The following is a 25,518-nucleotide window of genomic DNA, read 5'->3' on the forward strand; positions in this document are numbered from 1 at the left end:
GATTTCTGCTCAGTTTGTTTTGCCACTTAATATTGAAGAAAACTTTTGGTGAGAGCAGTATCGCACTTCGTGGGCTTGTGGAATGGCCTCCATGATACTGGGATTTAACACCGCCGGCTATTTTTTGTTTTTCTCGACGGATATAAGCCCGAGACGATTGACGTTATTGCTGACATACTGCTACTAATACTGAAAAGGTGGTTGAAAATTTGGTATCTTGGCTAAAATTTATTCAAGTTAGTCACGGTGGTCAATTATAAAACATAATGGCAAACTCTGAAGTACCCTTGGCATGATGGTTAGTTCGTCTTGGGTTCGATTTTTTAACCGGTACTGCCTCTTGTGAGGAATTGACAAAAGTATTTTCTCAAATTAGCTGTTCGGATTCAGCTTTGAACTGAAGGCCCTCTCCATCCCTGACAACAGTTCTCGCACACAGGAATGGTTGAGAGTTGTAAGTCACTAGGCCCTAATTCACAACGGACTGTTTTGCCACCCAATTTATTTTTATTTAATGGCAAACTCTTATCTTCATAATAAAGCTAAATTCTTGCAATAAAATTAACTTATTTGCTTTTTTTTTTATTTCCTAAAATTGCTTTTTGTTAAAGTGATAAGTAAAATATTACATATGTACATATTTTTATTTAAAGTTGGCTCAACACTATACACTTTGTCTTCTTGTCGCGATGCCGGCTCGTCACAGTGGTTTCAACATAAATTAATGGCGTCTTCTGCTGATGAGTAGCCTGAATTTAAATTTAAAAAACAACAACAAATCACGTAAGTTTTAGGCTAGCTTATATTTCATAATTTTAGAAATAGTTTTTTTAATCTGCAATTTTTTGGAAACCAAGCACTAAATATGCTGTAGGTACCTACTCAAAAATACAGACAGTACCTGATAACAATCTCAAGTTCAATTTGATACGATTTCAAAGTTCAAATAACGCTCGTAAATAAAAAATAATAAAAAATTATCAGTTTTTTTATCAAAAAAAAATATGCAATTACCTATATTTATTTTATCTCAATAAAGTGACGCGGAGTGTAGATACGAGTCGTGTATACATAAAAATATGTAGGTACACATTTCATTTGAAAACAGCTGCTTGCTCTTATACTAACTAAACTTCAACACACAATATACACACGAAATTCCCTACGAACCGGCAAAAGCATTAAAATTCAGTAAGCTAGCGAATGAGTTACAGATAAGTCTATCCATTCCACTGGCCGAACAATATTTTGAACAGGTTACTCGTGGAAAATATTTTAAACGTCATCGTCATCATCAGGCCCGAAGTGTTTGTGGTGCTCCCCCGCAGTGTTTTTTTTTTCATACAAATTCATGTTTTCCATCAAAATGTGCATCTTGTTTGATTAAAAGTTTTAATATTCCAATGTAATAAATGTTTTTGTAACCTGCACGTTTCTAAGTGTTGTCGTCATCGTTGATAAATAGAGATATCCTCTAAGCACGTCGTCGTCGCTATCACCGCCGGCCGCAGTCTCCAGCGCCGCTGTCTGTCGTAGCTGCCTGTATCGCCTATAATTTATACCGACTTGACAAACTAAGTGCTAGAGTATACTTTCAAAAGGTATGTGGGATGGGAACAAAATTGTGTTAATGAATTTTCAATCATAACAGAATTTCAACTTAATTTTGCAACAGGTCTCGAAAAAGAAATAATTTGAAAAAAGACGTATCTCTCAAAATGGGGTCCATTAATTGCAAGGAATACAAGACAAAGAACAATCCAGCGTGTGCGCAGGAGAATGATGGTAAGTTAGAGCATAATAAAGGACGTTTTTAATTTCCTTTTTTCGTGATGTTGCTTTTAAGATTTTATTACCTTTTTATTAACGTAAAAGGTAAGTGTCCCTATTTACGCGTAAATTCTATACTTAGGAGTTTTTGTATGTGGCCGGTCGCGTGCATCAATAAATTAAGAGAAGTTGGTTTTTTAGCCAAAAACTTTGTATTTAATTTTAGGAAAAAATTGTTTAGTTAATTTCAAAACATCGTATGAATAGCATTAGATACCTTACCTACAGGCATCCAAAATCAATTTTAACGCACACAATAAACAAATTAAGTGTAAGTTTGTGGGATAATGAAACTTTAAGATTAATCGTTTATCTACTTTTAGAACATTGAATCATAGTTTGCTCTTGGTAAAAAAGGGGTGAGATTATTAATTACGTATTATGAAATAAAAACCCTTGGAACATTAAGCAGGCCGAATTTTTTATAAAATTTCAGTTTTTTTTTCATAAGAAACTTGGTCAAAAAATAGGTGTTTCATACTGAGTATACATATGTATGGTTTGAAAAGAGGTCAAAAGCGGACCTCACTGATTGTTGTTGACCTTGACATTAAAACATATCGCAAAAGGAGTTCATACGTTTTTTTCAAGTCTTTTTTTCTAATAACCATACTGGCTTTTAATTGAGTGCAGTTTACTTACATGTCACTTCTTAATAAAATATAGAAATAAATATGTACATAAATATATCCACATATTGTCTAATTCATGGTCTTTAATCTCCTCTTATAATGGAGGTGTTGTACACGTTCAATTGCTGCAAAAATCGGGAAATCTTTAAATTCAATAATATGAGATTCGAAAATGAGCACGTTCAGGCGACTTGAAAGTAAGGCAAGTTTCTAGCATCTGATTGGCCAGCTGCCAAAAAATTGCCTTCCAATTAAGGCAACTTTAGTGAAAACTTGACTGGAAAGTTAGCCAAGAAAAATCTCCCTAACTATCAAGTCAAGTCAACTTATGCCAGAATGACAATGGATCATGTTTTTTTAATTAACTGGAAGTAGAATTTTATTCCTCTACGAATAATTTATTTTTCGCACAATTTCATTTAATATTTTGTGTATTAAAAGGGTTGCTCGTCAAATTGGAAAAGAAATAAGTAATTAATATTTCCTAACAATACGAAATGCAAATTAGGATGGATTTGTAGTTTGCCTGAGGACTGTTTTGTAGATAGTAATGTTTTTGGTAGTTTTTGTACGACGAACTAAAGGTAGAATTTAGGGAAGTAAGGCTCTGAATTTGAAGCTTATGACACTTGAAAAACCAACTAGTTGCCTTGGTCAAAATGTACGTTCAAGGAACGCAGTTGACTGCAAATGAAGTTCCTTATGTTGTCTGAACCCGCACAATGTCAAATTCAAGGGCTACCAACATTAAACCACGAAATAATGATTTTTATGAAATAAAGGTTTTAAAATAACAAGAGTTAAAACAAAATCTAGTTTCTTTTTTAAATGAAGGTTTTAAAAAAATATTTCTTAATATTTTTATATATTTCTAAATAGCCAGAGTTAAACAAAAACCCAGGTTTAATCCCAATATTTAAACGTCATTATTTTAAGTAATGTAAGTTTAATTAAAATGTAGTTTTGTTAGTTTTGAATTTTCTCATAAACTAGGCAATATTAAACCATCTTGTTTTCAATTTTTAATTAAAAATAAAACTATCAAAATTAAAACTTAATTTCGCAATTTCCAAAAACATGGGTGTAAAAAATCATTATTTTTATCAAAAGTTTGCATGGAAATTTTTCACAAACTATTGACATAAATAATTTAATTTAAATTTTGTATTGTAGAACGAACTTCTGCCTTTCAAAATTCTTATAGTAATCTATTGTAAGTTTTGACGTTGTTTTTTAATATTTTGTTTTCAATTTGAGTTATTTTTTCTTAAACCTATTTCACCTTCACAACAAGTGCACATAGACCCCCTCCATTTATTGTAAAAAATGCTTTTTTTTGTACCCTCTACAAATTATCTATATTTCATTTTTTGGTGCCTAAGTAATTTTACTCGTGCCTTAAATATTCCAGCTTGGTTTTGAAGTAACCAAATTTATGAAATCAGAAAGGTTATAAAACAGTACAGGGTATCACGTAACCAAGGTATAAAGTACCCCAGGTTATTAAATATCCCAGATTATAAAATAAATCAGTTTTTAAAATAATTGATCTTATTTCGATCTTAGGCACTATTCACATGAGGACGACCAACGAATGAACGAATATTCGTCGATTTTGACATTTCTTTCACATGAGAGTTTTTAATTCGTCGCGAATGAAGTTTGACTTTGACAATTGTTTATTCTTTGTGCTTATCATTATTCTGTTTCGTTTTGAACACAAACGATTGAGAAAATGCGGTCGAAGCTATATTTGTTTCAAAAAATTATTGAAGTCCTTGTTAAAAAACAAAACAAGAAAAAGATTTCATGTGCATCCATTTAATACAAGAGTGAAAATTGAAGGAGAATATCTTTCCTTAATTAGACGCTGGAAAAATATCCAGAAAAGTTCCTTACGTATTTAAGGATGTCAAAGGAAACATTTGACTACATATTGAGCTTGGTAAAAAACAACACAGCCACAGCCAAACACCACTTACCACCGAAACCAAAACAAGAATGATTTTTTTAGATTCGGTACATCCGCGTAATTATTTTATTCGTTGCGAGCGTGGATAATGTGGAACGCGAAAAAAGTTTGACAGTTCATATCAACAAAAAATTTTTTCGTGACGAATTGAATTAATATTGAAATGTAAAAGTATGCATCATAAATCAAATATAATGTATGTATATTGCTATCGTTTTATTAAGAATTTGTGTGGAAATATGTCTTCAAACGAATATAAACTCACATTTTGTAATTCATTCGTCGTTCGTTGGTCGCGATTATGTGAATACTGCTTTAGTTCATCCAGCAACTAAATCAAATCCCATATTGAATGTATCTCCTATGTCAAAAAAAAAACAATCTGGCGAAGTTTTGTAGATTGCAATCTGCCTAATCATATTAATTTACCAAAATCAATGAAATAACACTGCCAATACAAGGCTAAAACTTTGTTTCAGGAGTTATAAGAACCTGTAAATTTTTACCTACCTTTTGATGCTTTTCATTTGACGCTTGGGTGACAATTCAATATGTTTATTACTTAGAGTAGTAAAAAAATGTCTAATTATTCTTATAATATTATAAAAAAACAAGACCTTCCCGCCATTTTAAGTGATATTTTCAATAAAAAAGACAACTGAATTATTAAAATTTCTAGTAACTTATAGAGCCTTGAAGACTATTGCCTTGTCCAATTTTAGCATAATTTATAATTTCCAATACTGACTATTGGTCCAATTATTTCAAGGACCAGCAGTAAGCTTTTGATTATTAGTTTACGATAAAATTTATTTTGGGACTTATTACGATAAGTTGGCGGGAAGGGTTCAAAATGTACATATTTATTTTAGAAACAGATTTTTTATAACATAACAATATTGAATACTGCAATCCTTTCACTCTTATATTATTTCTTAATATGCATAAAGTATTAAACAGTTTTTATTGCGAAACATTTTATTGTAATACAACATATTTTTCTTATATCAAGCAAATATTTTTCGTATAAGTACCTATCAAATAAATAAATTTTGAATATCGTTAAACTTAAACGAATTATTTAATTTCCTTTTTATTATTTTAGTTTGCATTAATCTTTCACTCTTGTTTTACTAATTATTTTTAATATTGTTGACACACATTTTTAAGTGATTTATAAAGATTTTGGGAATCCAATTAATAGGTCCGTTTAATTTTTTTTATTTTCCTTACAAATTCAAATACGGCCCTGGTAGCCAGAATCTGTCAAACAATTTAATCAATATGAGAAGAAACTGCCAAAGAACCTGTGGTGTGTACAACACGCAATATTACCATTCTTTTAACTCTCCAACAAACATAACGTAGTGTCGTAGTTGTGCTGGAATTTTCAATCGACACGGTTAGTTGCTCTCAAGTTGTTGCAATTTTTGTCTCGAATGTTGTAAGCGAGCTGCAATATTTTTCTACTATTGTTGCGATATAGAGTTTAATAAATAAATCCAAGGATATCTATGTTCATAGATATATTTTATATATATGTTTGTATCTATTTTATGTGACAATGTAAACAACTTATTAAAAATAATGTATCATTCTTTTTTATACTTCAACTGATTCACGCGTTCTGCATCATTTCCATCAAAATCGAAATCTAGACGTTCATCAAGAGGCTTTACATAAGTTAAAAAGCGAAAGAAACTACATTCTAAATTTACAAATATCTAAGGTAATGTGCAAAATTATTAAGATATGTACTCGTATGTGTACATAAGTTTGTTAAAAAGTTTTAAAGTTTTTATACTCCAAGGTTTAAGTTCATTCAATATTTTGACAGTCAAAACAAGATTATTGGAAATTCCCAACTTTGTTTTTTTTTTTGGAAATGAGTTTTTATATTTGTTTAAAATTTCAATTTGAACAAAGTATCTACAAAAAGTCTTAATATGAAAAATATTTTCCTGGAAGTTTGATGGATTAGATTAGATAGTAAAATAATGACAAACTAAAACTGCCTATTACACCAATTATGTAGGTACCCCTTGAAATTTAAATGATTCATAGGAACTTTTATATTAATTTATATACATACATATGTGTGTAGGTAGTTAAATTCATATACAACCACTTATAAAATCAGCTGTCTCACATATCTTACTTTTGTATTACAGAAAGAGAATGCATAATTTTCTCTTTTCAATGCTGTTTGTTTATAACCACTACAATTACAATTAAAAAAGCGGTTTAAAGAGAATGGTTAAATTCGTAAAATTCCCCTTGCGGAAGTTTCAATTTTTAATTTAGCCTCGAAATATTTTCTTCTGTTTAATAAGCTAATAACCTGTTACAAAAGGTTTGTTCGTTTCAATTTTCATAGAGTTGAGCCAGGTTTTCTGCACACGGTCAAAAGTTATCGACGGAAATATGGGTTTTTCGGTTCCCATGCAAATGTCTAATTGACATCAGTGAAAAAAAAACCCTAAGTATTCTCTGGGTATATTGAAATAATTTAAGACAATTTTGGTGTTCTTGATTACTATTATTAATTTAACTTGTTTATTTTTTATTTCCATTTTAAATATAATTAACTGCTCAGTTAGTATTTTCAATATTTTTAAGGATATTATTACTATAAGGCTTGACAGATCAAACAAATATACATATAAACAGAATTTTTCTCAAAGAAGTCAAATAGGAAATCTAATCCTAAGGGGCCCGTTGTAGCTGTCTGTAAAATCCATCAGTAAATTTTTTGTTTTTAGTTTTTGAACATGTTACAGATTTATTTCTAGCAAAAGATTGATGCAATAAGATGAATCCTATATTCATTTCTTTTTCCAAAACAAACACTGCATTTAAAGTTTTATTAAATTTATAAAGGGTGTCCCAAAATAAACGCAAGATTTGAATTAAATAGAAAACGCCGTTTTTAGTCTTTTGATAGTTATAGTTTTATTGACTCGTAAAGTACATAGGATAGGGTTATGTATGGAATAACACATCGGACAAATGGCCTCCACGGCTTTGCATGCACATGCGCACTCTTTTGTTGAAATGTTCCATGACCATTCTGCATAAATGTGGCTGAATTTCGTTGATGCAGCGTTGAATCTCCTCCTTTAATGCACGGTGGTTGTGGGCTTGTTGACATAGACTTGTGATTTCAAATAACCCCATAAAAAGAAGTCTAATGGTGTTAAACCACACATTCTGGGAGGCCAATTTTGATCACCGAAACGAGAGAGTACACGACCTGGAAATGTCTCATGCAGTAATTGAATTGTTTCACGGGCTGTATGACATGTGGCACCGTCTTGTTGAAACCACATATTGGACACATCAATATCATCCAATTTTGGCAGAAAGAACTGTGTAATCATGTCGCGATATCGAGCACCAGTAACAGTCACTGCTTGACCAGCATCATTTTCAAAAAAATATGGCCCAATTATGCCTCCAGTCCAAAATCCACACCATACAGTCACGCGTTGTGGATGCATTTGTTTTTCAACAATCACATGTAGGTTCTACGAACCCCATATGCGGCAATTTTGGCGATTGACAAAGCCATTAAGATGAAAATGTGCTTCATCGCTTAGGATGATTTTGCTCGAAAAATCAGGGTCCATTTGTTGATGTTCAATAATCCATTCAACGAACTCTCTTCTCTGTCCATGGTCATTAGGCTTCAATTGTTGTGTTAATTGAATTTTGTAAGCATGAAGACACAGATCTTTGGTGAGTATACGCTGTAGAGAGGTTCTTGAAATTTGCAATTCTTGTCCACGACGTCGAATTGAGGTTCCTGGATTGTCAGCAACACTCTCACGCACTGCTTCGACATTCACATTTGAACGGCTTGTTTTTGGACGACCAGTGTGTTTGGCGTCTCCAACGGATCCAGTCTGCATGAATTTTTCAATTAATCTCTTCACAGTTGACGAAGTTAAAACACTATTCCGACCATATTTTGTATGAAATTTTCGAACTGCAGCCGCCAAACTTTCACTATTTTTGAAATATTCTTTAATAATGAAGAAACGTTGTTCTATCGTGTAACGCTCCATTTTTAATAACCCTATAATGTTAGCTGACAAATTGCTTTTTTTCAGGGTTGCCAACACTTCACTGCACAAATGGCGGCAAATTCAAATCTTGCGTTAATTTTGGGACACCCTTTAAATCCATTTTAATTTTTTTAATGATGATATTTCATTTTACTGAATAGCTGACTGCCAAAAGACAAACAAAAATCCAGTTAAATTTACTGTTGGTGTTCCAATTTTGTACTGTTCCGATCACATCATTAAAAATTTGACTGATGAAAGCAACAGTAAAAAAATTGTCTGAGGCGCGAAGCTCGATGTTATGATCGAAAGAAAACAACATGCAATGACGTACATTTACTGATTGCTATAAACGCTCATCAGTAAAGCTTTGCAGATTCCTCCTGTATCAAATTTTACTAATGGATTTTACTTATAGCTATAACCGGCCCCTTAGTTCATTTTGCAAGAATTCTATTCTTAAAGTTTTGACAGTACAACTTAAAAATCTTTATAAGAACATCGGTTTATATATCTGGGAATTGAAAATATCTGACACCTTAGAAATATAAACTAGGCAAATAACCTGAGCATAGCAAAATAAATTCTTTGAATCTAAGGCACCAGTTATAGCTATCATTGGTTTTTTTTTGACAGGTCGTTTATAACTATCATAAAAAATGTCTGTCATTGATTCCTGATTGAAATCCACCGAAAAACTTATACGAATAGAAATCTGTCATTGGAATTGTGTAAAATGGAAAACAAATCAGTGGACCGGTTCGTTCCACTTTTTAACATAAGAGTATCAGCTGAAAATAGAATAATTCATTTTAAGAGAAAAATAATCACGCAATTAAATTTTAATTTAAATTTTAATGTAAATTCTTATTGATCACCAGTATAGAATTTTAATTTTTAATTAAAGGGAAACACCGTAAAATATCGATTCAAACATTTTTGCGGATCGATTTCAATGATACCTAGAACTGGCCCCTAATGCCGCTTTGACAGTTTATTTCTTACTTAAACTTGGTCCAAAAAATTCTGTTTTGGAGGGAGAGAATTTGTTTTCCACGTTGATTCAGGTTATAAAAACAAACAACTTTTGGTTTTATCAAACGCCAACGCTAATAAGCTTAATAATAATAGAATGGTAAAAATTAATTAGAGTTTTATGCAAAGATTCTAAACAAATGGCAGCTAAACGCTTAAATGTGTTATATAAGGCGTTTTTTTCTAACCGAACTGAGCACATGCCAGATCTTAAACGTGTCGAGTATGCCCTGAACAGATTTTGATCAGAGCTCTCAAATTTATTTATGAAACACATTTAAGAATTATATTAAAAAAAAGTTAAAAATGAAAAAAAATATAATTAATTAATTCCCAAGAAGAAACAATCAATAGCCCAATTTAAAATAATTTGTAACACAAAAAGTAGCCATTTGTGGCTCAATTTGACTATTCTCTAATATTGAGTGTTGGATTTATCCGAAATTTTCATGGAAGAAAAAGAATGGATATGTAACAATAGTGGTCAAAGTCCAAAATAAGAAATGGAAATTCAATTTTTTTAATCTTTTCTTATTCTTGCAATAATAATTATTTAACATGTACTCGTATGTATCATACATTTTATTTTAATTTGTATTAAAGAGTTTGGTTATAAATATGTTGCAAATATCTAAACTAAAATACTGAATCCCACTGCAATATTACAAATGCATTTTCTATCAGGTAGTAAACGGTACCGGTATAACGATTTCTTTTGGACAAAATATTAGTTTTTCTATCTCACACTAGGTGACATTTTGTCTTGAAATGTTTGGTATCACTTCCAACTAAGTCAATAAAAACATTGGGTTCAGTCAACATAATAAGGGACTTGATTTGCAGTCAACTTTATTCTTTGAACGTACATTTTGACCAAAGCAACTTGGTTTGTTGGTTTTTCAAGTATCATGAATTTCAAATTCAGAAGTTTACTTCACAAACCCCTACTTAAAGTTCATAGTACAAAAAGTACCAAATAAATTATTGTCTATCAAATAAATTATTGTCTACAAAGCTACAAGTCCATCACGATTTGTATTTAGTATTAGTTATTTCTTTTCTAAATTGACAAGGAACCCTTTTACAGAGAGCATTAAATGAAGTTGTGCAGAAAATAAATAAATCACAGAGTAATAAAGTTCAGCTTTCAGTTGAATGACAAAACATGAGAAACTGTCATTTTGATAGAAGTAGACTTGACTTAATAGTAAGGTAGATTTTTCTTGACTAACTTTCCAGTCAACTTTACATCAAAATTGCCTTAATTGGAAGGTAATTTTTTGGCAGCTGGCCAATCAGATACTAGAAACTTGACTAATTTTCATGACCCTTATGTCGTCTGGCCCAGTGTTTCCACATTAGCCTTTTTACCTTTCTTTGGTGTCAGTTGAGAACTACAGTATAGTGACTTACAAATCTTAACCTGTTTGCGAGTGTTTGTTTCAGGGAAGGGACCTACAGTTTAAAGCCGAATCCGAACCGCTGGTTTGAGAAAGCACTTTTCATGATAAAAATTACTCTTGGAGGAATTTCCAGTGAAGGAAAACTAGATGGCACAGACAGGAATCGAACTTAAGACCTCTGGCACGCACTAACCATCATGCTACGGATACTACCATTGTCGTCTATCTATACATAAAATATTATTTAATTACAAAGAGTTCAAAAGATTGTCTCTTAAATGCGGCTTTCGGATTCGGCATTCATTTGTTTATCATTATCAAAAAACATTAAACAAATATTTTTTCAACGTTCCATTAATAAAAATAAATATACATATATAATTCACATTCCAACTGGAATATTTTAGGAAGTCCAGACTTATTAAAGTCTTTGTCAGTTTTAAGACGTAATTAAAAAATGACAAGTACTGTCAAACTTGAATAAAGCGACAGCTGCATGTACTTACCCATATTTTATTTAATCAATAGAATTTAATATTGAACAAAGGCCTTTTTCTTTTATTAAAAATTACAGACATTTTTAACAGCTTTCGCTTATCCTTTCACCGAAGTTCTTACAAAAATATATTTGTTTTTATTTATTTTTCTTCTTTGGTTTCGCCTTCTAGTTTTGGCTTCTTTTTATCATCGATTGGCTTTTTCGGTTTCTTTTGACTAGAAATTTTCGTATTAGTTACTTTACTACCTTTTATTGATAATGATGAACTGTCCAATCTTGTTGCATTCGAACTAAGTCCGGTTTCAGTTGTTGGATTGGCTGTTAGTTGCCAGTTGCCTAAATTTGATATGACTTGGCCAAAACGATCGAATGCTTGGCCAACACGATTTGCAATTGTTGGACGCTCTTTATCGTTTGTAATCAAACCGTTTGGATAGTAAACAAAAATACCTTCTTTCTGTCCGAAAGAGCCCTGCTGTTGATAGCGCTGTGTATCAGATTCTGAAACTTGAGGTCGTCTTACTGGAACGTTTGAAGGCCTGAAAACAGTTTCGAAGTCAAGCTGTTGCTGTGGCAAATATTGTTGTTCCAGCGGGAATTGTTCATTAAGTTGAGGAGGTTGACGATGATATTGAGATTCTGGCAATGTTTCTTGAACTTGTGAATAGAGTGCTACTTGAGGTCCAGGCACATATTGCTGGTCCACCTGAACAATTTGCTGGGGCTCGGATTGTACCTGAAACTGGGGCTGAGGTTGGTACTGAGGCTGATATTGGGCCTGATACTGAGGCTGAGAAGTGGCTACAAACTGTTGGTTAGCCTGTTGACTTGGAACTGATATTGGGGATGGGGCTTGATAAACAAATGTTGGTGTCGATTGGGACTGGGCCTGAGGTTGAGTCTGCACCTGGGGCTGGGACGGAACCTCATAAATTGGCTGCGGGTATGCTAGAGAGTAGCCGATATTTGGATTTGTCTGATCGGAAGTTGGATTTCGATTTCGCTTAAAAAAATTCATAAAAAGCGGAATGCTTTTAGTTTCTATAGAAGATTCATTCTCACCACCACCCCGCCGCCGTGATCTAGACATATCAAGACCTTCATTCGATTGAATTAGTTGAATACTCAATTCTATGTTATTTTTCTGTGCCGTATAATGCTCAACCATGTGTTTTATATCTGATTTTTCAGTTGTTGGCAATGAAGAAGTTTTTAGCTTATCTTCCAAGACGCTTATTTGTGCGAGAAGATTATGATGCATTTCAAAGAGTGTCGTTAAAAGCACATTCACATTCTCAGGATTCCTATCGTCAGACTCGTCTGGCTTGTGAACCGGTAATCGAACATCTACTTTTTTGCTATCAACATCTGCTGCCACAGATGTGATAGTTAAAGTAATCAAAAGGTAAAACTATAAATTAAAACGAAAATTTAATTAGTTATGGAAATATACATATGTACGTATGATGTAAAAAATATGTATCAAGGTACTTACAATAGATATTTGCATGTTGAATGCCAGAATGCTTCTGATTATTGAAACCTTTGGTGAGTAATCTTTTATAGGATTCTTCTTCCATCTTTATACTGGTTCTTTAGTCTTATACTTAATAAACATTCCAATGCAGTGGTCAGGTCATTACCATTTGAATGTTTCCCTTGAGGCTTTCTTTATACTACTAGAGCGGTCATTAAACTTAAGATTGTTGAACTATTTTTACTTTTGTTCGTCTCTTATTTAAACCTATCTGTAACAATGTGTCTTACCAAAAACTTGTATAATTTTTAGAACACTTAATCGAAAATACATTCAAACATGTCTGTTTTTTGTATGTGATTATGATGATGAATCAAAACAAGGGATTCCCTCAAATATGTGAAGATTCTTTCAAATTCAACATATTTTGTATTTTTTGATATCTCCTACCAAATTTTATCGGATTTTAGAATTGAGGTTGATGTCTTCAATTTTTAATGAAATCTAGGCTTAAGGTATTTATCATAATATTTAAATAAAATTTTAATACACCTTAATTTATGCTTTATAAATTAATATACAAATATGAGATTTAAAAACCATATCCCAAACCTTGATTTTATGTTTTAAAAGTGGTAATATTTGGCGGTTTAGAGCGCCAAAATCATAATTCTGCTTGGCTTAAACCCAAAAAGTGTAGAAAGAGATGGTCTTCGTTTTTAGCTTTCACTAACTTAATTCATAGTTTGTACCTATAGGCATTGGCCGCATTCACAAAGCTATAGATACGTAGTCAAGGTATTCTGATTGGCGAAATCTTACTAAAAAAGTAAAAATGTCGGCTACAAAGTTAGTGCACACTGGTTTTGACGTTTCACAATCAGCTGCTCGGTAAGGACACAAGAATTCAAAATGAAATGAATATTTCGGTATTTAAATACAAATATAAATTAGTCATATTATATCATCTATTTGGTTTTATTGAATTTAAAAAGAAAAAAACTATCTAAAGTTTTGAAAACACAAATGTTTCTTATTTTATATATGCATTTGTATTTGTCGTTAATATGACAGTTCCGGATTGACAACCTTTGTAGTGCAATTTTGCATTCACAAAGCTAGTTGAATTTTGATTACGTAGTCGCTAGCTTTATGAATGCGCCCATTATTTACTTTAGGATAACATTTTGTGCTTTGACATTACATCTGCATATGTATTTGTGCATAATCTTTTTTTTGAGAAAATTTACTTTCCTTCTTAATTTTGTACTATTAAATGTCCTAATGTCTTGTTTTTCCCAAAGACAATTTCGAAAGGAAAAAGAACAATACAAAAAGTAATTTTAAAGAAAGGTAACTAGAAGTAACGATATTTTTAAAATTTTAAAATTTCGAAAATGATTTTTTTATGCGATTGAAATCTTCAAAAGGCACTCGATAAGAGTCTTGGGTTCGATCCCTGCCTATGCCATCTAAAGTTTTTTTTCACGGGTACTGCCTCTTGCGAGGAAATGAAAAATTCTCCAAGAGTAATTCTTGTCATAAAAAGTGCTTGCTCAAATTTGCCCTTCGGATTCGGCTTAAAACTGTAGGTCCCTTCCATACCTGACAACAGTACTCGCACACAGGAATGGTTGAGAGCTGTCAGTCACTAGGCCCTAGTTCACAAACGGACTGTTGCGCCACCCAATTTATTTATTTATTTAAAAATAGCAAAGCCCCAGGGTATGATAGAGTTCCTTATGAACTCTTCAAAAACACTCCAAACGATTTTTTTGACCTATTCAAATGTATTGCACGCGGCTGAAGTACCTGAAACTTTCAGAAAGTCAATTGTATTTCCAATACTCAAAAAAGGTGACATAAATAATGTGAAAAGTTATAGAGGCATCTCTTTTCTAAATGTTAATTTGAAAATATTTACAGGAATTATATTGAAAAGGCTTGAGTTTTGGGTTAATGAGAACAAATTGTTTAACGAATTTCAAGCAGGTTGCAGAACAGATTATTCAAAAACGGATCACATTTTCTCCATCCAAAATATCGTAGGTTACTATGCAGAAAATGGGAAGAAGCTGTATTAAATATTTATTGATTTCAAAGCTGCTTTCGATAGCATTGATCGAGGAGCATTATTTTATAAGTTAAATCTACTGGGGTTATCCGCTAAGATATCTAACGTACTAAAAAAACTTTACGAGAACACTACATCAGCTGTATGGGACGGTGAACAAATATCAGAATGGTTTGAAACCAAAAGTGGAGTACGTCAAGGATGTCTTTTATTCCCCCTGTTGTTTGCTCAACGACATAGTTGACGCTTTGCCAAAAGGTATTTCAGGACTTGTTATAAAATACCTCCTATATGCTGATGATGTAGTTTTGTTTGCAGGCCCCCAGAAAGTCTTCAGCTCATGATAAATAGGCTAGATAAGTATTGTATAATGTGGAATTTGCTAATTATTATATCAAAATCGAAACTTATGATATTTAGAACAGAGAGAGGACGACACAGTAAAAATGAAAGGTAGTTTCCAAATGGTGAAAATATTGAAGTTGTGAATGAGTTTACTTACTTGGGAATGATTTTCACACCCCAACTCAACCATAAGAAACACTTTCAAAGTAAATTGAAGAAATCGTTATGTGCTATAACCTGGCAAAACTTGTTTAGGAACACAAATGTTGCACATAGTGTCAAATTTAGAGTGTTTGATGCGGCTCTAAGACCTGTAGATTACCAAAATCAACACCTAAGTACATGCTGCTGCTTGAAACAGGTCTTCCTCCTATTTTCATTTTCACCTTGAAAATGCACTTTGATTATGTTGCTTATGATGGTGATAATCGATTACCAAAATTATTTGCAAAACACAGCAAGGGCGGATCCAGACATTTCAGGGGGGGTCACACACTTAGATGAGTTTTTACTCTCCGCTTAAAAATGTTCTTTAATGTTTTGTAAAGGAGGCTACCAAAATTTAAATAACAGAATGTGTACGAATATATTAACCTAACCTGCACACATTTTAATTTCTAAAATGATAACTTAAGTTATCAAATTATTTTAGAACACTGTTGTCCAGCAAAGTATGGTCTAACTATTAAATGTGTATGACTCCCTACACATGAAAGCATTCCCAGATTTCCAAATTTTTCTAAATATGCCATATTTAAGAGCTAAAACACAATGGTTTAGAGTGTTTTTGCTGCATTTCACGCAGAAATGTAGGAAATTGTTTTGAAACGTAGCTGTTTTCCAAAAATAAAATATACGTCTCTTGTATCCATTTCTATTTATGCTAAGAACGCTGAAAAGTTCAAAAATCCAGAAAGTTAGAGAATATCTGATATGAAGAAATGCCGGGCTTTTTTGACGAAGTTTTTCGAACTTTATTTTCGGGAGTCTTAAGTCTATTATTACTATCGCTATCAGTCTGCTTACTCGTATTTTAACCTTAAAGGAGTCAACAAAACTTAAACATTTTAGAGAAAAAAATGTTTGGTTCTTGAATTTAAGTAAAAAGGTGCTTTTGAGTACCTACATACATAATTTTTCTAAAAAAAATAATTAAAACTAATTAAGGTAAATAAATAAGTTGGGAAGAAACTTTTGTGTGGCACTCACAAATTACACGTTTCAGAATCTCTTTTCACTTCAAATTTCAAGAGATTCAAAACTTGTATATCAATAGATATGACCCGTTTATTATGTTTTTCAATTAGCCATTAGTTTAACGAAAGGGTCATTTTTGCTGTTTTTGGGACATTTATCTTATTGAAATTCGTGCTTACATATTAGTTCTAGAGCATCCAAAGCAAATTCACTTCAAAAGTAGATTTATTTAATTTTTTTAAATCTTTTAAGATCTTTTGTATTCAACAGGAAACCAATTTTGAAATAAATAAAATTCATGACTGGGTCTTCCAAAAAGCCTGTTTGAACATATTTCCTACATATATTTTAAGATTTAAAAATGTTCCTGCAAAATAAGTTTTTCTCAAAAATTTAAATGCCATTGTGTTTATGAGCTTATAAATACATGTACATTTTACATTTAAATTTCGTCAAACAAAATTAATATTTTCCTTAAAACAAAAAAAAAATACATTTTTGATCAAAAAAAAATCATCATTAATTTGATCATTTGATCATCAAAAAGAGCTTGCACTGAAAGTGAAGATTATTGAAATCGGTCCATTAGTTCTTGAGAAAATTTAAAAACAAAATAAAGGTTTTTGAGAGGTACCCTTCTGGAGTAATAAATACCATAAATAAGTTTTTTTTTTTAGAAAGAAGCCAAATTAAGAACACAAAATTTTGAGAAAGTTTTAGAAAAATCACATATTTTTACCAAAAAATTTGTATGGCGACTACTGTTATTTTTCGCATTAATAAAATTTAAAAAAAGCCTTATGCTTATCGGCTGGAAACCTTAATTTCAATCAACACAATTGTATGTCCATACAAAGACAGCCAGACAGACTTCTCTATTGTCGTAATATCATATTTAATTGAAAGCTCTAGGTCGAAATTGTTTACTAATGCAAAACATACCATGTGAACATCCTGTGTGAACTAGGGCCTCACCCAACAAACTTCTCCATCTAGCTCGGTCCCTAGCTAGATGTCTCCAGTTTCGAGCTCCAAGTTGGGTGAGGTCACCTTCCACTTGTGCGCGCCACCTGATCCGCGGTCTTCCTCTACTGCTCTGTCCTGTGGGTGTGGATTCGAAGACTTTCCGGGCGGAGCATTGGTTTCCATGCGCTCTACGTGACCCAGCCATCTTAGTCGTTGGACTTTTACTCTTCTGGCTAAGTCTACGTCGATGTACAGCCCGTACAGTTCGTCGTTCCATCTTCACCTCCACTCCCCTTCGATGCATAAGGGACCGTACATCACACGAAGAACTTTTCTCTCGAAGCGACCCAAGGTGCTTTCATCCGCTTTTGTCATGATCCATGCTTCTGCACCGTATAGCAGGATGGGGATGAAAAGGGTCTTATATAGCAACACTTTGGTCCCTCGAGAGAAGACTTTACCACTCAATTGCTTTCTTAGTCCAAAGAAACAGCGGTTAGCAAGAGTTATTCTGCGTTTGATCTCAGCGCTGGTGTTGTTTTCTGCGTTTACAGCGGAGCCTAGGTACTAGGTAGACGAAGTCCTTGACTACCTCAAAGTTGCGTCTGTCGATTGTGACGTTTTGACCAAAACGTCGGTGTTTTATGTCCTTTCTAGACGACAGCAAGTACTTTGTTTTGCCCTCATTAACCGTTAAACCCATTTTTGCCGCCTCTGCCTCAATACTCACAAAAGCCCCATTGACATCACGCTGAGTTCTTCCGAATATGTCAATGTCATCAGCATATGCCAGTAATTGGACAGACTTTTGAAAGATAGTGCCCCTAGTGTTGACGTGTGAGCTCTGCACTATTCTTTCAAGCACGATGTTAAAAAAATCGCATGACAGCGCATCACCTTGTCTAAAACCCTTTTTGACATCGAAAGGTTCTGTTAAGTTGTTTCCAACCTTTATGGAGCAGCGTGAATTCTCCATGTAGATGCTGTCATATGCGGCCTTGAAATCGATGAAAAGATGGTGGCTGTCGATTTGGTGTTCTTGAGTTTTTTCAAGGATCTGCCGTAATGTGAATATTTGATCAACTGTGGACTTTCCTGGTCTAAAACCACACTGATAAGGACCTATCAGGTTGTTGACGATGGGCTTTAGACGTTCACATATTACGGCAGAGAAGATTTTATAGGCGATGTTAAGTAGACTTATTCCTCTAAAGGATTGGGCAAACAATACTGAGGTTCCATTCATCGGGCATGCTTTCTTCCGACCATATCTTACAGATAAGTTGGTGCATGCTCCTAACCAACTTATCTCCAGCTGCTTTAAAGAGCTCGGCATACAAGCCATCCGCTCCAGCGGCTTGAATGCCGCAGAAGTGATCCTTCCATATCCTCAGCATTGACTGCGGTTCCACTATGATGTTTCCACTTTCGTCTTTGCAGCCTTCGGTTCTAGGTTTATGTACCTGTGAATTTCGTTTCACCTGTTCATAAAACTTTCGAACCTCATTCCTGCTTTTATACCTCTCAACATCTTCGACCGCACGCTTCTCATGCCCTCTCTTTTTCTTTCTGAGAAGTCGGCGTTCCTCTCGCCTCTTCTGCTCATAGAACTCACGAGCAGCTCTCATCGTTTTATGCAGCGCCGCTTTGCGTGCCTGTTGTTTGGCTGCATTTGCCTGCCGACATTCCTCATCAAACCAGGGGTTCCTTGTTGGTGGCTGTTTGAAACCCTCGAAAAGCTAGGTGAAAAAATAAGACTAGATCTAATTGAGGAAGTAGAAGGCGCCTCACATAGATCTCTATATCCAATGAGCTCAATTATCTGCATAAGTATTTCCTTTTTTTAATGTACCTCTATTTTTTAACCATTAAGGTTCCAAGAACGGTCATTTCTGACATTATGACTATGAGATCTAAAAACCATAATCTTCGAATTTGAAGTATTTATATGTATTTGAAGATCCCGAGAGTTACAATACTGGTTAAGTTTGTTAATTTGCAGTTGTAAGGTTACCGGATTATCAGTAAGATAAGAATGAAATAAAAGCACCTTAATAAGCAAATAACCATAGTATACACCCCCTGGAACACGGTCTCCAATGTCGTTAATAAAAAGTGAGAAGAGCAAAGGACTCAAAATGCAACCTTGCGGGACACCCACTTCTTCTTAAATTGCTGCAAAGAGGTTCTACCATTAGAAACTACCGCTGTTATATTTAAAAGAAGTTTCTCATATATTCTTAAAAATTTTGTTGAAAAGTAATAATTTTTTGTTTATAGTATCAAAAGCAGTTTTCTTATCCAATAACCGTTTAGCGACATTAGTTAGTAAAAATTTGATCAACTGTAGAGAGGTTAGCTCGAAACCCAGCCTGAAAACAACTTATTTTGTTGTTTGTTTCAACCCAAGGTACAAGTCTAAGATATAGCCACTAGCTCTGTGAATGCGACCAATAATGGCGAAGATTGTACTTGCCAAACTTCAAAAGATGACAGCTCCTCAAATACCGGCTGTTTTTCGTTATTGGAAAACCCTTAAAAAGTAAACTGCTAACGATTGTTTTCTCCTTTGGTCTCAAAATCAGTGCTAAGTGCAATTCGATGAGTCAAAATGGTCCCTATATTCTATAATCTACTTTTCGTCCCTATATTCTATAATCTACTTTTCGTCACGTAACCAAAATATTTCCTACTTTCTACTACTTACATAAAATATTTTATTATTTTTATTTTTAGTTGACACAGGCTCTTATAAATTTAGATCAGAATCCGATATGGAAGACATAATTGAAAAAGTCGTTTGCAACGACTCCGATATTCAAGAAAATGAAATGAAACAACTAAATTTCGATGATGATTCTAAAATTCTACTAATCAAACAAAATGGCATATTAACAGCAATTGGCAATAAATGTTCTCACTATGGAGCACCATTGCACACAGGAGGTCTAGGAGACGGGCGTGTCCGTTGCCCATGGCACGGCGCCTGTTTTAATACTGAAACAGGAGACATTGAAGATTTTCCCGGGTTGGATTCAATTCCCTGCTATAAGGTTAAAGTTGAAAAAGATGGACAGGTCAAAGTTCAAGCCAAGAAAAGCGCTTTGGACAAGAACAAACGTCTCAAGGACATGGTACGCCGGGATGAGAATGACGATCGGACAATTGTAGTCGTTGGTGGAGGACCATCGGGCGGAGTGTGTGTGGAAACGCTTCGTCAGGAGGGCTTTACTGGCCGAATTGTAATGCTTTGCAAAGAGAATAGCCAACCATACGATCGAGTAAAAGTAAGCAAAACTCTCGATCCAGATATTTCAAAAATGCAATTCCGCAACCTAGAGTTTTACAATGAATACGGTATTGAATTGATGTTGGGCGTAGAAGCAACGAAATTAGATACAGTCGAAAAGACTGTTTCTTGTTCAAATGGATATATTATCAAATTTGATAAGATTTACATCGCAACTGGATCTCAAGCAGTGAAGGTCCCAGTACCTGGAGCGGAATTGGAAAATATATTCACAGTGAGGGACCATGCGGATTCTCTTGAAATAAATGCACTTATTTCAAAAGATCTTGATGTTGTATGCTTGGGTTCAAGTTTCATTGCTCTCGAAGTTGCTGCAGCGTTGGTGAAAAAAGTTAAAAGCGTAAGTAGCATTCACCAAAAATATGTATATATTTATATTATTTGCTTTAATATACAATTTTGATTTCTTATTTTACAAAGGTCACACTCATTGCTCGGCAAAATGTTCCACTAAAACATACTTTCGGAGAAGAAATCGGTCAGAGAGTTTTGGAGCTTTTCAAAGAGAACAACGTTAATATGGTTATGAATAGTGGTATTAAAGAAATAATTGGCACAAATGGAAAAGTATCAGAAGTGGAACTAACAGATGGTACAAAAATACCATGTGGAATGTGTATTATGGGCACTGGTTCCCGATTTTACACAGATTTTCTCCAAGACTCTGGAGTCAACGTTAACTCGAATGGATCCATCGACACTGATAGTCACTTGATGACAAATGTTCCAGATGTTTATGTCGGTGGAGATATCGCCAATTCTCCAGTTTACACAATTGGCAATGCACTTGCAACAATTGGACATTACCAATTGGCTCAGTATCACGGACATATTGCAGCTAAGAATATGGCCGGAAAATCTGAAGAACTGCGGGCAGTTCCGTTCTTTTGGACGGTGTTATTTGGAAAAGGTTTTCGTTACTCCGGTTATGGGAAACCAACTGAAATTAAAATTATCGGAAACGTACAGGAACTCAAATTTGTTGCTTTTTACTTGGATGGGGAGAATAATGTAATTGCAGCTGCTTCGTGTAATCGTGATCCAATTGTGGCGCAGTATGCTGAACTCTTAGCAATGGGTAAGACATTGCAAAAAGACGATTTGGAGGCGGAGGATCCATTTGCCTGGACGCAAAAATTAATCAAAACTGATGTCAGAGTTTGCTGAGTTAGGTTTGCCTCCAAGTGTGAGATATTTACTTAAAATCAACCGAAGCTTTTTCAAAGAATCAAACATATTATGCCTCTGTATATTTAATGTACCTATTTTTATTTTGTAAATATTATTTGATGTTCCATGATATTACTCAGTTCTTATCCTTTAGTCAATTTAACTAAAAAAAAAAACACTTTATTGTTGAGTATGTATGTGCATGTGTAAAAAAGAAACTTAATTTATTTTGTTGAGAAATATTGAGTATACTTTGCTGATACTTAAAAAATATCTCAATGTCAATGCCAAATATATTGGCCTCTAAATACGTTCAATCTTGTGTTGGATAGGCTATCCTCGATGGGTAAGTTTTTAGATACTCTATTGAGCAGAGGCAGCCGGCTGAAAATAAAAACAACTTTCACCTGTTCACAAAAAACAGACACATTTAGATTTAAGGGTCCAAATGTTTGTAAAATAAAATGGAAAATTTTAATATTTCACCGTATTTTTACAAAAAAACATACAAATTGGCTGCGTTCAATCTCATACAGATAGAGTATCCGGATACCTTTTAGTTATTGTTTTACGTGTAAAATAACAGCTGATCAAAAACAGCTGAGATGTCAAAAAAGGAATCCAAAGAAGTCCAAGAATTTCTGGGGTGTGTAGCTATCTGACAGAACAGCTGATTCATAGTTGAATCTCAAGAAATTTGAAAATTGATTTCAGCTTTTTGAAGTTATATTTGAGGATGTTCTGTACATAATAGACGAAGAAGAATCTATTTGCCTCCGAATTTTGACTTCGAAGCTTAAATTTTTCGCTGCTTTTTGTGAACAGCTGAAAGTTGTTTTTATTCTTTGACATCTTTCTCAATACAGTTATCTAACTCCGTTCAAGAAGGTATCTAATAATCCACCTATCCAAAATATCCTATCAAATACGAAATTGAACGCAGCCATTTTAAATTAGTTTTCGTGTTCTTTCAAATTCAACCATTAGCTTTTCTGTCAGATAACCAAATGTACCAGAAATTCTTGGATACATTTGAATTTCTTTTTTGATAGGCCAGCTGATAAGCAACAAATGTTACAACTAAAGAGCCTCTACTAATTTTAAAGAAGAGGTTTTTTTGGGTTTGATTCCTGTTCTTGGCCAGAACAAGCAAGCTTATTTGATCTAAGAGCGTTTCATTGTTTACATCGAACACAAATATTTTATTGATAACAACTGAAAAAAAATAAATTCAATTGAGTTAATGCATTCAGAAATAGAGTGGATTATTACGACAGATCTGGCAACGCTTGGTGATCCTTGAACGTAACGGATTTTTTTAATTTGACAACTGACTGAAGCTTTTCAATAAGATTTCTTTTTAAATTGATATTCGGCGTTAGCGGACGGAAAAGAATACAAAAGTAAGAAAATTATTTAAAATAAAAAAGAAGTGAAGTATTATTCCTTTTGTGAATTTTGTAATAAATAATAAATTTTATTAAAACGAGTTAGAAGCGAGTTTCCATTCGACAAGGACAACAAGGATGTTTAATAAAGCAGGTAATTTTATTTTATTTTAATATAAATCATTGTTCATTCCTACTTCACCAAATGCCTGTTTAACATAAGTGAGATGTAAATGAGTGTATGCAGTATGAACCAATATGCATACCACCCATTACAGAAGAAGTATCTACATATTACAGAAACTAATAGAACAAGAAAATGAGTCTTCTTCTTTCAAATGGAAATCGTCTTAAAGCCAATTTCTTGGCAACGTCTTAGAGAATTTAGGTTGTTGCTTTTAGCTCTCGATTTTATGGGGGTTGATATTTAGGCAATCTTATTTTGATTACCCTTAAACCGACTTTTAATGGTAGAACATTGTAAAGAAAGAAGCTGTTGCATAATTATAAGTATTTAATTCTGTTTTCAATTAAATCATGGTCTTATGATAAACTTACACCTCTTTGCTGCCACTAGCGCCAGCGGTTTTCTACTTGTACCACCAGCAGCTGATTCAACGGATTGACAGTTAACTGACAGCTGACGGCTCTAGCTAAAATTATTCTTACTTCTCCTCGTCTCAACTTGTGTTACGAGATATATCTTAAACAAAAATATTACCTTCTTGTTTAATTAACAAAATAAAAAAATGCGTTTATCAATAGTTAATTTTTTCAAAAACACCGTTCCTGGTCACATATTTCGTGGTAAACGACGACTTGTCAAGCCAGTGAGTAAAAAAGCCATGGAAACATTAACCAGAGAATACGACCGCCAAGAAGCTATAATGCTACTTTTAAGAAATCCATACTTGACTCAGGTGAATGATGATATTTTATTTGCATTACATGAAAGCAAATTTAATATAAATATTTTATTTTCCATCGCATAGGAGGAATCTTCGGGCCATGCTAAAGTTTTTGCAAAAAGAGAAACTTTGGTTAGGAAATGGCAAGATGCACAGGCATTGAGCAAAATGAAGCCACACATTACATTGGAAGATCGTCTGAATCACCTTAAAGTTAAAGAAGTTTGGGATTAATACAATTCAATGTTGTTGTTTTGTTATTTTTAGTCGTATAAATCAAACTGGAGACTTAAATATAGTATTTTATTGCCGGTTGTTTTCTGTTATGGACATGAATTAAAAGTTAATCTTGGAAAGCACATCACGTTCTTGATTTTCTAATTTCAGATATTTTTTTCTTGTTATGCAATAGACGATGAGAGGAATTCATTGATTTGGGGCACCCGAATAAATTGATATGGATTTGTAACAGAAATATGGTACAGATCGTACAAATGCCTACTCAATCTCTTCTAAATGGTCTTGCATTGAAATTAAGCAACCCACACCTGGACTTTAACACCTTGCGAATCATCTTGCGTGACTTACTGTCTTCGAAGTAATTTCGCGAACTCGTCATATCCTAGGTTTGAATACTTGTACTGGAATCGTGATTAAGGCCCTCTGTTTGTGTGTTCCGTCCAATGTGTTTCTTTAAGTTTCTGGAGGCAATGCCTTCTACTCAGACCTTGTTCAGGACATTTGCAGAGGGAATGGATAATCGTTTCACTTTCTCTTTGGTCACTATAACTACGGAAAAAGGTATTGTAAGAGATACCCAACTTCTCTGCATGAACTCCTATAGGCCAATGTCCGGTACAAACTGCAAAAATCCTGGCTATGTCTTGCCTTGGCCTGCATAGAAGATCGTTTGTACGATTTTTATTATAGGTGGGCCATATCTTCCTAGATATAATGCAGTTGGGTAAATTGATTCAGTTTGGTAGATAGAAAAGATTTTACCTTCATAGCACCAAGAGGAATGTTATCCATTTCCGCAAGTGAGCTATGAAGGGCCGATCCTTAGCTGGCTAGCTCGTCAGCCCGTTCATTTGCCACGATACCACTATGGCCCGGAACCCAGATCAGGGTGACACCGAGGTTAATATTCAGGCTTGCAAGCTCATCGCGACATTGCTGGACCAATTTAGATGAGGATGTGGCCGAGTTAATGGCTTTGACAGCTGCCTGACTGTCTGTGAAGAT

At 33.8% G+C, this 25,518-nt stretch overlaps 3 protein-coding genes across 5 annotated transcripts; 2 read left to right on the forward strand and 1 right to left on the reverse strand.

Annotated features, from left to right (window-relative positions):
* Positions 1–1,181: 1,181 nt before the first annotated feature.
* Positions 1,182–22,107, forward strand: LOC129953633 (apoptosis-inducing factor 3). Of its 3 annotated transcripts, none has more exons than XM_056066871.1 (4): positions 1,182–1,601; positions 1,676–1,785; positions 20,234–21,147; positions 21,228–22,107. In XM_056066871.1, the coding sequence occupies exons 2-4, from the start codon at positions 1,719–1,721 to the stop codon at positions 21,972–21,974; spliced, it is 1,728 nt and encodes a 575-aa protein (XP_055922846.1). In that variant the 5' UTR covers positions 1,182–1,601; positions 1,676–1,718; the 3' UTR covers positions 21,975–22,107. The 3 variants fall into 3 exon arrangements, with proteins under 3 accessions (XP_055922846.1, XP_055922847.1, XP_055922848.1); XM_056066872.1 differs by lacking the exons at positions 1,182–1,601; positions 1,676–1,785 and adding exons at positions 5,828–5,975; positions 6,093–6,163; XM_056066873.1 differs by lacking the exons at positions 1,182–1,601; positions 1,676–1,785 and adding an exon at positions 6,029–6,163.
* Positions 11,437–13,070, reverse strand: LOC129953634 (pinin-like). Its single transcript, XM_056066874.1, has 2 exons — positions 12,934–13,070; positions 11,437–12,849 (listed from the first exon to the last, which is right to left on the reverse strand). Exons 1-2 carry the CDS (start codon positions 12,946–12,948, stop codon positions 11,578–11,580), a joined length of 1,287 nt encoding a protein of 428 aa, XP_055922849.1. The 5' UTR covers positions 12,949–13,070; the 3' UTR covers positions 11,437–11,577.
* Positions 22,108–24,007: 1,900 nt separating the features above from the next.
* LOC129940000 (ribosomal protein 63, mitochondrial) lies at positions 24,008–24,637 on the forward strand. Its single transcript, XM_056048215.1, has 2 exons — positions 24,008–24,285; positions 24,358–24,637. Exons 1-2 carry the CDS (start codon positions 24,115–24,117, stop codon positions 24,505–24,507), a joined length of 321 nt encoding a protein of 106 aa, XP_055904190.1. The 5' UTR covers positions 24,008–24,114; the 3' UTR covers positions 24,508–24,637.
* Positions 24,638–25,518: the final 881 nt, after the last annotated feature.

Source organism: Eupeodes corollae, chromosome 1 (genome assembly GCF_945859685.1).
Source record: "Eupeodes corollae chromosome 1, idEupCoro1.1, whole genome shotgun sequence".
Lineage (NCBI taxonomy): Eukaryota > Metazoa > Arthropoda > Insecta > Diptera > Syrphidae > Eupeodes > Eupeodes corollae.

What these genes read in the sequence shown, in the direction of transcription:
- LOC129940000 (XM_056048215.1), top strand. Translation starts at nt 24,115, where the DNA reads ATGCGTTTATCAATAGTTAATTTTTTCAAAAACACCGTTCCTGGTCAC. An exon ending in GAAATCCATACTTGACTCAG is followed by an intron (nt 24,286 to 24,357) that starts GTGAATGATGAT and finishes TCCATCGCATAG; the next exon opens with GAGGAATCTTCGGGCCATGC.
- LOC129953633 (XM_056066871.1), top strand. Translation starts at nt 1,719, where the DNA reads ATGGGGTCCATTAATTGCAAGGAATACAAGACAAAGAACAATCCAGCG. An exon ending in GTGTGCGCAGGAGAATGATG is followed by an intron (nt 1,786 to 20,233) that starts GTAAGTTAGAGC and finishes TTTTATTTTTAG; the next exon opens with TTGACACAGGCTCTTATAAA. An exon ending in TGGTGAAAAAAGTTAAAAGC is followed by an intron (nt 21,148 to 21,227) that starts GTAAGTAGCATT and finishes TATTTTACAAAG; the next exon opens with GTCACACTCATTGCTCGGCA.